The following is a 12904-nucleotide window of genomic DNA, read 5'->3' on the forward strand; positions in this document are numbered from 1 at the left end:
TTTCACTCATTGACAAAATGTTACCGTATAACCACCTTTGTTTTTTTCTTCTGAATTTCAATAAAGAGAATTCTATAGAAATTTATAGAAGGATTCACTCGAATTAGCTGGAGCTATCTAGATGAGAGAGATGCCCAAGGAGAGACTAAGACATTTTTCTGGTAATAGTGAGTGTGGGAGAGGTTACAGAGACTTGAGGCTTTCCTTGGTTGTCTGAAAACTCTGGAACTCTGCTTGTATCTTGGACAGTCAAGTAGAGAATAAATATCAAAGGGGCATTTCTTTTATTTTTAAATCAAGGATCCTATATATAATTGATATGAAAATAAAACTGAGGCGGCAAAGGGTATAATTTGGTGAGAATGATAGTAATATTGAATTTATTAAGTATCATTTTTAGATATAATGACCATTTTATTTGAATTCCAGTTGTGGTAAAGAATTTTTTGTTTTCCTATAACAAGAAGCAAAAGCCTGTGTGTCTCACCCGCTTAAACACACTCGAGTCTTATTTCTGCCTTTCAAACCAGTTGGCCTTGGATTACTGACAGCGACAGAACCAAATGTTCATCTCTTTCAAGGGGTGAAACGAGATCACCGAAATGATCGTGCGGTGGCAGTTTTTCAAGCCATAATAAACAGCTTCGTCAAACACGTATCATGAATAATTGCTCATTGTAAAGTTGTATCCACAAGGGAAATGCTGTGGGATGGAATGAGATTTTAATAAAATGACTGATCATAAATACGTATGTACAGAGAAGACATTATTACATTATTCAACTTTTAAGATTGTGTTAACATTTGCTTTATGTTAAAGTCTCATGACCTGGTGGCATTTTGAGGGTATTGACTTGTTTAATTGCCCAGTTCCCAGTCTTCAACCTTTCGGGGCGTGACCTACTTTATAGTGGTTCCTGAAGCACTGGGTGTCTTGGCCCAGTTTACTTCATAAGTGGAAGCTGAGGCCCACGTCTCTGGGGAGGGAATAAAAGGCAGAAGTCGGATATTCTTGTTCCCTGTTTGGAGATAATTCAGTAGGTGGGTTGTCAGTGGCATCCTGGGTGGAAAGATCTGCAGGGCCTTATAAGTAGTTCCATTAGGGTTGTGGATTTCTCTCCTTTATCTTGTTGCTTCTGGTTGCCTTCTGGAGCCAGTTCCCCTGTATCTCAGTAACGCTTTAGATCCACCCCAGGTGATGTTCTGTGGAGGTCATTGCCTGCTGGCTTCTAGTGGGAGGAGCCTAGGTTCTATCCACTTTTCTCTCAGCTGAGGACTTTGCCTCATTCTCTGTTAAAACTCATCCCTCTGCTGCTTGCATCTGCATCCATCTTCTGTGCCCATCACCTGTCGCAGTGGAAAATTCCCCCCAGATAAACAAAAAACAACCTCATTTGTCTCATCCTTCTGCAGTTACTACCTTTGCTCCTTCTTTTCAAACCAAACTTGTCCTAAGGGTTACTTATGTCCACTGTCTGCTTCCCATCCCTCCCATTTGCTCTTTTACTTGGCTATGTGGTCTGGCTTTCATTTCTGCCACCCAGTGAGACTCTACTTATCAAGCTGCCAGTGACCTCCATGTTGGCAAATATGTCCAGCAGACGTTTTCACATGAAGAAATGAAAAGCAAGGTGAATATAGACCGTACCTCACACAACGCACAAAATTCAAATAGATTACAGACTTAAATGTAAGAGCTAAACATTAATGCAGTTTGAGGAAGGGCCTTCGGGAACTTAATAACGTCTAAAGAGGAGAGAAAAATAATCTGGAACATTCGTAGAATGTTTATGAAGCACTTGTAGACATTACGTTTGTTCCTTTTTGCACTGTAGGTATAATGATACCTACATGCCACAGTTAAGAAAAACGAGGCATGGAGGGATGATTTTTTTTTTTTTTTGGCCAAAGGTCAAATAAGTGAGAGAGCAGGGGCTCAGACCTTGAATTTCTGTTTCCACATCCAGTGAGCTGTGGTGTCCTCTGTAGTTCAGGAGAGCTCTTCGCCCCTGAGCCAGTCCTACCTGGCACTGGTACTCTCCTTGTCTTTCTCCGACACGGTGAGATGTCCATCCAGATCTGCAGACTTTGGGGCTGTTTTCCCAGAATTTGCTCCCCAGTGATCTGATGGCAGACAATTGTCCGATGCAGTGAAGATCATGCCTTTGTGAAAGCCCAACACTATTTTTCACCATGTTTGCTCAGAATTTGTCCTCCTAGGGCTATAATTCTCATTTTCTACTTTCCCATCAGACTTTGGTATTTCCCCGAATGCAGTCTGGCTGCTAACGGGTGTCTTTCTGACCCGAGTTCACTTTCACTTTTCCCTGTTTTCCGAGCATCTCTTTTTATTCCTGACGGCCAGCAGGCTCTGAATCTCGAATGGACGTACAGGTTGGATCCAGCATGACTGGACTGTGGAAGGAACTTATGAAAGTGAGGGGATGGCATCTTGCTGACTATACTCACGCGACTTTTACGGGTGGAGATGGAGATGGCATGACATGGTGGCCGTTATTATGTGACGTTATCGGGAAGCCTGTTCCAAGCATTGTATCCGGGGCAATCTCAGAAGATAAAGGTGTTGACTGGGACTGGGAGGAGGGCAGTGCTGTGACACTTTGAATAAAAAACTGGGGTCTGGGGGACCCGGAGTGTCAGCCCTAGCTCCGCTGCTAGTTGTGTAGTTATGTTTCAAAGTATTTCATCTTCATTATCCTCTGTTTCCTAACTTTTTAGGTAAGGAGGTTAGAGCAGATACACTTTAAGGTCTATACCACTGTCTAGCGTTAACTTAGGTAGCCCAGCCACACTAACGAGGGCTTCCTGAGTCTAGGTATAAACTTTATTCTCACAGTGATTTGATTTGGTTTTTACTTCCAACTCTTTAAGTCAGTTTTCAAACTTCCCAGGCAGGAATCGGAGAGCTAAAGTTTGGCAGCCCACTAACGGGATAAACAGTCTGGAGATGAAAAAGTGTGAGGATCGTAAGTTGAAATAGAGGTGAGGACTGAGATCTGAATCTGGTACTTCAGATGAATACTGCCCTGCGTGTGTCAGCTAAGCGGGTGTGACAACCGTTGTTCAGAAACTTACCTCACTGGCTGTATGAGGCACATGCACCTTCTGGCTATAGTTCACTGCCTTTTAAATTCCTAGCTCCCAAACAGCCAAGATCAGCCTGGGAGGAAGGACCAGGACCCTGGGAGGAAGGACCAGGACCCAGGGAGGAAGGACCAGGACCCAGGGAGGAAGGACCAGGACCCTGGGAAGCAGGCATCCCGGCAGAGCAGAACAAGCGCCGGAACCAACTGTGGATTCTGGTCTGAGTTCTGCTGTGCACGGGCCTGAGCCCACCCCTGTCAAAGCAGGGACCAAATTCGAGGATATACAGGTCTCTGCTCGGTGAATAAACATGCATCAGGCGCAAGGAGCCTCATTTTGATGCACTGTGAGGCTCTAACGAGAATTGCAGTCATAACAGCAATAAATAAACGATCAGGGCTGCAACGGAAGCATTAGCCCAGCCACGGTCCCCTAATTTGCTGATGGTTTTCAGACAAGAACGGCTGCTGTGGGAGTAAGAATTCACACTTGGTGATGCTTCCTGCAAGTGACTAGCACAGGGAGTCAGAAGCCTGGGGCTAGACGGAAACTTTAAGGCTATCCATTCCAGTTTTCTATCTGAGGGTTCGATTTCCTCTAAACAGCCGTTTAACCCAGGCTTGAACCCATCCCGTGGTGGAAAATTCACTGCCTTGTTAGGGCATTACAACTTATTAGAAGGTTCCGTTTTATACTGAGCTGAAAACTACCTCCCACTGCTGCTGTCAGTTGATGCTCAGACAACAAAAACTTTGATATCACCTACACACATAGAAGATTTCCTAGTTTTAATTTCTGGAAGGAACCAAGAATGATATGCACAGGATCACTGTTTCTTATGTCTCCGCATGAGGAAATCTGGCTTACTGTGGGCTGGTAGCCATGAGAGATTATTTTCTTAGAAAGATGATAAGAATAATTGATAGATACAGTTTGATAGATTCTTATTCCAGAAGAGAAGCCCCATTTCTATCTGTGGGTATTTATCTTGTGTATTTACGTAAAATAGCTGATGTAATAATTAACTACTTTTGAGCGTCTCTGCAGTGTACTCTGTAAGTTCCAGAACAGACAGAGGCACTGACGCCTTATTACAGCACATCATTCACACGTCAATCCGCTCAGCAGATGTTCCTTGGGAATCTGCTTGGCGGCTGGCTCTTGCCTTCACGGAGCGTGCGATCTGTGAAGAGAGAGAATGTTTGATATTGCTCACACCGTATTAAAATTATTGTCGACTTGGCCATTTCTATGCTAGGAGTTATATGCCGTGCATTACCCACCTCCACTACCTGGCACAGTGTAGGCCACGGTAAATATTTGTTAAATGAGTCAGTGGCTGAATACATGAAGGAAATAGGCACAGACTGTGACATTTGGTACTCTGAGCTAGATCCTGACTCGGCAATTTACTAGCTAAGTGGCTGGGGAAAAGGACATGCAGCCTTATTAAATCGGGACCTATTTTGCAGGGTTGGTTTCGAGGACTTAAAGAGATAAGGCACAGAGTGCCCAGCACAGTGCCTGTTATACAATTCTAAAAAAAAAAAGACTTATTTCATTTCTACTCTAACTTCCTAAGGAGTCTTTTCCATCTGTGTAGGAAAACTAATGAGAACATACTTCTAGATGTCATTGGTTCGCTCATGTTTTGAAATTAAAGACACCGAACCCCAGAAGAGGGCCAGCCCTGAACCCTTGGAAAGAGCCTAAGTGAGCTTGACCATGGCAGAGATGAAAAAGTTCTAGAGGTAAATGGAAGTGATGGTCGCACAAAAGCGTGACTGTACTTAATGCCACAGAACTGAACCCTTAAAAATGGTAAATTTTATGTTTGGCTTTGTTTCTCTTTCGTCACCTACCCCATGTCCGTGATCTGTAATCAGATGGTTAAGTACATGATAGAACCTTGTCATTTAAAGATACCCCAGAAGGAATCTTGTTTTAATGTTAGTGTGTGCCTGCATGTGTCAGGTGGCAGAGGTGCTGGATGCTCATGGGACAGGGTAGGGGTGGGGCTGGAAGTTAGGGAGAGTCAGGGCCTGAGCAGTCAGGCCCCACTCCGGGGTGAATTTCTGTGTCCGTTGCTCATTGCCTTGTAGGGACAGAATCAGCTCAGGCTTTACTCAGTCAGATTGCTAACCTGGGAGGCCAGGCTGGTGAGAGGGACACAACAGCCACCATCTAGGTGATCTAGGTGTTAGAAGTAGCAGTACAGCCTGGTGGACAGCAGTGCCATGATTCTGGTCACCCAGTCTTTTCACTCAGACCTAAAGGGAGAGAAGGGCACGTCTAAGTGGCTGGAGGTTCAGGGGGAACAGGAGACACCAGGGCAGCGAGTGCCCTTCGTATGTACTAAGCCAGTGTGGTGTCAGGGGAGGCTGTGGCTGCAAGGGGTCCCCACTGCCCAGGGCTTGCGGGGTGCCTGGCATGAGGCTCCAGCTCACGGGCGGGTGCAGGGAGCCGCTCTGCTCCCTTCCCTGCGAGGGCAGACCCTGACAGGGACACGGCTGCTCTCTCGCTGAAAAGTGCAAGGACTTTGGCTGGGAGGAGCGGGAAAACCAGTGCTGAGCCTCCCCCGCCCCTTTTCTTCTCCTAGGCCAGCGTGGTTTTGTGCTTTAAAAACATACTTCGTTTACTTTGGAGACAGCTAGTGTTATAAAAGGACTCGACTACTGGAAAAATGGATGGCAGGTGCCCGGGAAGTCCAGCCTTAGCGCCTCTATTTCGAGAGAGAGCTTAGACTTGTCGAAACACTTTTATCCTCATAAAGCTGTGGTTCTGCACCAGAGGCACCTGGAAGTCTTGTTCAGGCTCATCACTTGGCCCATCCTCGGAATTTCTGAATCAGGATGTCAGAGGCAAGGCCTGGGAATTTGCATTTCCAGGAAGGTTCCCAGGTAATGCTGCCCTGGCCGCTCCAGGGGCCATACTTTGAGAACGACTGTCACAGAATAGTCCATTTATTCACCACGTTCTGAATGCATATTATGTATTTTTTGTCAAGTCCACCACTCCATAAGTGTTTTCTATTGATAATGTTTGTCTCTCTCTCCTTCGAACAGGTATTTTGATGTTGGACTGCATGATTTCTTAATCAGGTAAGCCAGTCATTTTTATTTTTGAGATCATTTAATAGCATATGTCTATTAGGGAAGACTGAGTTGAAAATAAAATCTTTGTTTAATATCCTGATAAATAATGGTAGTTGTATATGTGTTAAGAAAACACCACTAGCACTGTGGGTTTTTTTTTGTGCCTCCCAGAATCATGCCAGATTATCCTTCTAAAACAGTCAAAGGAAATTATGTTTAAAGGAGTTTATACCTGAAACGATAGCTAACCAAGAGCTTGGACAAGCTGTATTCCAAGGGCTGGACATCTGGAAAGTCCAGTAGAGAAGAGTGCCAGCTTCCATTCACATACGAAACCAATTCGCTTAACCAATTTTCCTTCTATTGAATTTAAGCTTTGTAAACTGAATCTATTGGTTGTTTTATAGTCATAAAGATACAGCCTGTTCATAATTGAAAGAGATTACAGATGGCAGTTTATATCCTAATTTATTATTGGTGATTTTTACCAGAGTTGGCTTATGGGGCATATTAATTCCGAGTAGCTATTAAATCAAACAGGTTAAATGGAAATATACCAGAATATTAACAATATTGGTAAGAGTATACGTGATATTTTTTCTGCTGTCAACTTGGTTGTATTTTCTAGATTTTATATTAAATGTCTGTTATTTTAACAGTGGTGAAAAATTATCTTTAAAATGCCTGTCAGAAATATATGTGGGAAGCAGTAATTGTTGTTGAAGGACCATAAGCCGAAGATTACAAGGAAACCAGAAATCATGAGGAGCGATGTGCATTCTGCAAACGTGTGGCTCTAAATGTGAATTAATTCTGACTAAGGGTCTGCTAGTGAACACTCGGTAAATCACACGTGATTTCTGGGGCAGGTGGTTCAGCTCTCCACGTGCACGACCATCTTCCTGTGGGTAAGATGCTCTTGAGGGGAAACAGGCATAATCGGCATCACCTTTACCCGAGACCAACAGCATTTGCTCTATGCTGGATGACCTTTGGTGGTCTATGAAGGGTCGTACGTACCTTGTCCTTCCTCCAGGGCCTCATCCAGGCTGTGCAAATCTCCTTGGCCTACCCCAGACCCGAGGACTATGGATCGTTCTGGCTTTCTCCAGGATGCCAGACATAGATGGTAGCGTATACACCGCCACTCTCGACACATCAAGGGTTAATGCATTCCAGCAGGAGGGATGAAGGACCAGCAGTCAGGGAAAGGCAGGCCTGAGAATTCTATATCTGACGTGATCAGGAAGAGCTGTCTGTGTATACTTCAGGGAGTCGTTTGGATTTTTGAGTTAATGGTTTCGGTACCTTGGACTACTGCAGTGCTGTTGTTCACGTCATTCCCTGACGTAGATGCAAGTTTGTACTTTTAAAATTTTTCTCTAGTAACGTTCTAAGGGCAGGGAATATGTCTTAATCACCTTTCTGTGATTCAGTTGTATAGAATTAACCTTCGACAAAGATCAAACATCTGTGGTAGGAGTGAACGAATGAGTGAATGAAATGAGGCCAAAAGGACAAGGAGGGTGAGAATGAAGAAGCTGTTCAGTTATTTATTCAATAAATAATTATTAAGCCTACCATGTGCTACTTACTTTGATATATCTGGGAATAGCATCACGTTTGATTTAATGCCTTCCCTGAGCTTATCACTTGCCAGGCTTGTGGCGAGTGACTTGAAGTGGGGGGAGGGGTGGTCTGTCCCCAGGACTCCTCCTCCTTTTCCTTCTTCTGGGTTCCAGCTGTGCCTCCTGTGCTGCTCGGGGAGGAGGGAGAGGGACTGGTTAAGTGCCTCTACCGTAACCAGTGCTAGGATCCCCTTGCCCTTTTGCATGGGTGCTGGTAAGATGCTCTATCTCGTGACCTTAATCCGTGTTCTGTGAATCAAACAGAAGTGGAGGAGCGAGCATCTTTCCGCCTTGCCATCTCTCGGCGGTCTTCCTCTTCCCTACCGCGGTGGGCACAGAGCAAATGATATGTCCCTTGCTTATCCAGTTGGAGAACGAGAGGTCAGTCTTCCCTTTTTTGCAGCCATGCCCGGTCTCTGTGGCAAGGTCTCTTCATCACCCCTCATGTGACAGCAGTCCCTGAGCCAAGAGCTCCTTCCTGTCTCATCCGCCCAGCTTACGAGTAGAGTGGGAGTGGGGGACGTGGTTCTGGGGAGCAGTCAGTCCCTGTCTCAGTAATTCCAGGTTGGAGTGGGGTATCACCTCTTCACTTAAGCTCCCAGTTTGGGAGGTCAAGCCTGATGGGGACTGAGCACTCTTTATCTTCGGGTGCCTGAGGGGAGCTGTTTCTTTAGAATGATGACCCCGTGGCTGGGTTGAAGAGAGTGGGGGTGCATGAGATGGGAGGCGAGAGGAAGGCACAACAACTCTTTGAAGAAGTTAAGCTAGGAAGGGGCGGAAAGAAAGACCGGGCAGCTGGTGGAGAGGGAGGTTTGAGTGGGGATTTTTTTTCCTTTTTAATTGGAGAAACTCTTGTTATTTAGCCACCAGCAGGTCTTAAGTGCCCTTCAGACTTAGAGAAAGTGGTTTCAGTTGGCTGATGAGAGGCAGAGTGTGATGGCCGGGGGAATGAGGAAGCAGAGGCAGTGAGCGTGGCCTCGTAACCCCAGAGAGCGACGACATGGTCCTGTAAATCTGTTGCTAGAGGAAACTGTAGAGGTTTGGAAGAGAGAGGGGGTGGGGGGGCGGTACTTGAGAGATCCTTCTCATTCCGTGATGGTCACGAGAAGAAAATATATTTCCCCCTGTAAAGGAGGAGATGGTGGAGAAATTGACATAGATTTTTTTTTAATTAACGCCATTTATTGGCTCCAACAAGCTCTTAACATGTACTCTGGTTCGTCAGGCTACACCGAATGCTTAGAGTTTGGCATAAAAGACACTGCAGCGTGCCTGAAATTAATTAGCTGCCTCTTTTATGCTGATGGAAGTAACGTCGACTTCTCTGGAATGACATAAATTTCCACAAAACCCAGAGCCTTATCTGTGATCTCAGCCTAGCCAACTGCAAAGAGGGACATGCTTCTTTTTCAGTGGTTGGTGTGTTTCACAGAGCTCTGGGGCAAAAAGGAGCTGTCACATTTAATGAAGTGTGAGCGTTTTTGATATCGCGTTTTATGATGACTGTGGGAAAATTGAGTGAGCTCAGTCCTTCTGCACCTTATAGAAAGGGGTTTGGTTTTTAATAAGACAAAGGAGAATACACCAACACATTATGCAACAGCTTTCACGAGCGGACCAGGTGCAGTTCTACCTCAGGCAGCCCCGGAAAGGGAACTGGCCTTGTGGATTGAAGAGTTCGAAGTCCTAAGGGTGACTGACATCCCAGGGAAGTGGCACCAAGGCAGGAGCACTGAGGGATATGAACTGGGCCTTCAGAGACCCCGCGGATAAAGTGCCAATGAAGGACAGGGCCTGGGCTTGTTGAGAGCTCCAAAGACAAGCTACCTGTTACCTGTTACCTGTCACCATGAGAAGGCTGCACACTTCCATCCCAAGTGAACTTCCCAGTGCCAAGCCCACTCTCTCCAGCTGCCCAGCTTCTAGAGAGAGAGCCTTGTGCCATGATCCACCATTGAACTGCCTCTCAGTTACTGTCCATGTGCATCAACACATCTTTTACACTATGCCAACCAGACATAAAGAGGAGGAAATTAAAGGGTCGTTTAGGGCTATTGTTACTCAACACAGATAGCTAGCTGTTACAGCAGCTGGATGTCAAAGAAACTTCCCTGAGGAACAAGGACAGGCCTGGGACGCTGAGCTCCAGCTCAGGGTAGAGCAGCACAGTGATGGCTGAGATTCAAAAACCGCAATTTCACCAAATTCCCAGATAAGCCTGTCACCGTGAGTTTTGAAAAATATAAATCAGATCATGCAGCCCCCCTACTCAAAACCCTCCAATGGTTCCCGTTGCATTTCAAAGGGAGCCCAGTCCTCCTCACGGACTTCTGACTCCTTGTCCTCCACTCTCATCTCCTGGAGCTTCCTTCCCTTCCGTTCCTCAGACATGCTCCTCTCTGTCGCAAGGCCCCTGAGCTTGCCCTTCCCTCTGCCTGACTCAGTCTCGCCCAGATCTTCCCCTGGCCGCCTCCTCCTCACTCATCTCTCAGCTCAGTGTCACCTACAGCCACAAAGAGGCCCTTCCTGCCCATCCTAGCGAAAATGGCTCGCACACCTTACCCTTCCATCACTTCATGGGAATCATAGTGCTTGCTTACTTGTTTGCTTGTTTATGCATTGTCTCTGCCCCCTGGAGCACAAGCCAGGTGAGGGCAGGGACCTCGTCTACCTTGTGATGGCTTTTATCCCAGCTCTTGAAATAGTGCTTGGACCACTTAATTGGTTTCATAAGTAAGTGGATTAAATGAAAAGAAGATGGTTACCAAGTCCTTTTGCATTTTTGAAAACTGAAATGTATTATTCATTCAAACACTTTTAAAGGCCCTCTAGACATCAAAAGCTTTGGGGTACTAAGGGGGACACCCAGATGTGGGGCAGGAGCTGACCGTGGGGAACGTCCCCCCAGGAGGCAATGCTTGGGGCGGAGGGTAGAGGGAAGAGCCCTCTGGTGGAGGAGCAGGGTGCATTCTGGGGGGAGAATGGAGAGAAGGTTTTTGTGGTTGGAGCGCAGAGTTGGGGGGCACAGGGAGGTGGGCGGCTGTCCTGGCATAGGCGATGCAAGGCCTTGAGTGCCATTTTAAAGACCAAAGCCCGGCTTAATTCTAAGCAGTAACTTGGAAATGAGTGACTAAGGAATTTGCTGGGGACATGTAGCTGTAGTTATGTTATATATGCATATGTGTCCTAACAGATCTAGAGTCCTCACTTAGACAATGGAATTGCCATAGCGATGGGAAGAAAGTTTCAATAAAAATGCGTAGTGTGTAGCCTATTCATATAGTAGAGTGGAAAGATCCATTGTGAGAAATATTATAACTGATATATTAATAATAATACCAATATTTTCAGTGATGTACACTTTTGCATTAATTAGAGCAGATTCATGTATATCCAGATACTGTTTTCTGAGTGAGAAAACTGTGGGACAGTGTCATCGGTGGACTGGGAATCCGTCACACCCTTCAGTCTGTAGGGCCGAGGAGTTGCTGATGTACCAGAGAATAGGTGTGATGCTGTGAGTCGGCGCAGTGATTTGCTTCTCTATCATCTGTTTTCGGAGATTGTCAAAATCCTGGTGTGCTAATGGGAATATGTTACCCCTTTAAACATCCCTATACGTGCAGCCTTGGAACTTTGGGAATGGCTCCAAATATTGGTCAACATACAAGATCAAGTTCTGTTGCAATGAGGATACCTGCTGTTAAGCTGGCATCCATCAGATAGAGCACTGGAGTGACCGGGCTGCGAGGGATGGGGACAACTTACTGTGGGACAGAAACTTGGTAGGGCGCCAGTCTAGTTCTGAGAGAGAGATATTTGCCGAGTTTTGTAAAATGTGCTTCCTAAGTATAGTGGATGTTTGCTCCATACTCCGGCTATTCAGTACCTTTTAAACACCTTTCTGACTTTTATGGGGAATTTTTGATCTTATAAACTCTACCTCCTCAAAGTACAAGTCAAAAGCCACTTTCTGGGTCTCTCTTGCAGCTAGTGTAAGAATGTGTCCTAGGCCCTGCCACTCAGATGCATCAAAGAGGTAACCTTGATTCAGAAGAGAGTCAGGAAAACAAGAGGGCCTCCCACAGAAGTGTTTCTGGTGAGGGCGGTAGAGAGACACGCAGCTTTCAGATGCAGCCTGGAACGGGGTTCCCAGCTCTGCAGTGTCAGCCACAGCACTGCTGGCCGTGGCCTCCAGTAGGGTCTGCCGGAGTGGCCTGGTGGAGTCATCGTCTCCCGGCCTGATTCGCTGGCCCACCCAGATATTCTGGGACCTAATGTTCTTTAAGAAATTCCTTGTCTCCTTCAACTAGCTAGAGTGGCTCCTGGTGTTTGCAATCCCAAACTCTGAATGATATGTTAGACTATGTGAATGAGCGTGGCTGAGGTAGTAACTAGCTCTGTTCTCACAGTATCTCAGTGCTCAAGAGGAACCACAGGAATCTTGAGGTAATTGGACAAAGTTTGATCTCTTTGGTTGTGCTGCCAAGTCAGGTGTTTCTGCAAGGCATACAAACTTGGAAAACCTCAGATTATATAAAATCGAACACAGAAAAATAACAGGACTTACGGAAAAGTAGAGGTAGATGGATCACTCAATACCCACATGACTCTGTCTAGAGCATAAGAAAAATAATAACAATCCCAAGAGGAGTATCATCAGCACAGCTGGGAAGTTGCCCTGAATTCCGAGGAAAGAAATAGTCTCGTAAGTCTCGGTCTTCGCCTTAAAAGTTTTCGGTTTCTCAGTGAAAGGGGCTCTAAGGAGGGCTTGAGGTGGCTGAGTTTGGAGACGAGGGCAGAGGGAGGTGGAGGAAAACCACTTGCAGGCTTTGCACAAATGTGAGCGACGACTGAGTCGGATGGCTCTGGATCCTTGTTTTGTGGTGTTCTTTTACGCAAGATCTTGGAGAATGGTGCCCTGTGTGCTTCTAGGACAGAGCACGTGGCTCAGCTAGGCCAGCAGGAAAAAGGGGAGAGGCGAATGGGTATCTGAGACAGTGATGTAGTCAGCTCTGTTAGTGAAGTTTATGTTCAGCTGTTTTTACTTGTGGGCTAGGTATTAATATACTAAAA

General features: G+C 45.9%; 1 protein-coding gene across 4 annotated transcripts in view; it reads left to right on the top strand.

Moving 5' to 3' along the window:
• The window catches only part of HHAT (hedgehog acyltransferase), a 219908-nt gene that overhangs the window by 109724 nt on the left and 97280 nt on the right, over positions 1-12904 (top strand). For all 4 annotated transcript variants that reach the window (XM_006907692.3, XM_025043956.1, XM_015586121.2 and 1 more), the window contains one exon: positions 6171-6206. In XM_006907692.3, the coding sequence (XP_006907754.1) occupies positions 6171-6206 (36 nt within the window). The remainder of the gene's footprint in view (positions 1-6170; positions 6207-12904) is intronic.

The sequence above is a fragment of the Pteropus alecto genome, unplaced genomic scaffold (assembly GCF_000325575.1).
Source record: "Pteropus alecto unplaced genomic scaffold, ASM32557v1 scaffold101, whole genome shotgun sequence".
NCBI lineage: Eukaryota > Metazoa > Chordata > Mammalia > Chiroptera > Pteropodidae > Pteropus > Pteropus alecto.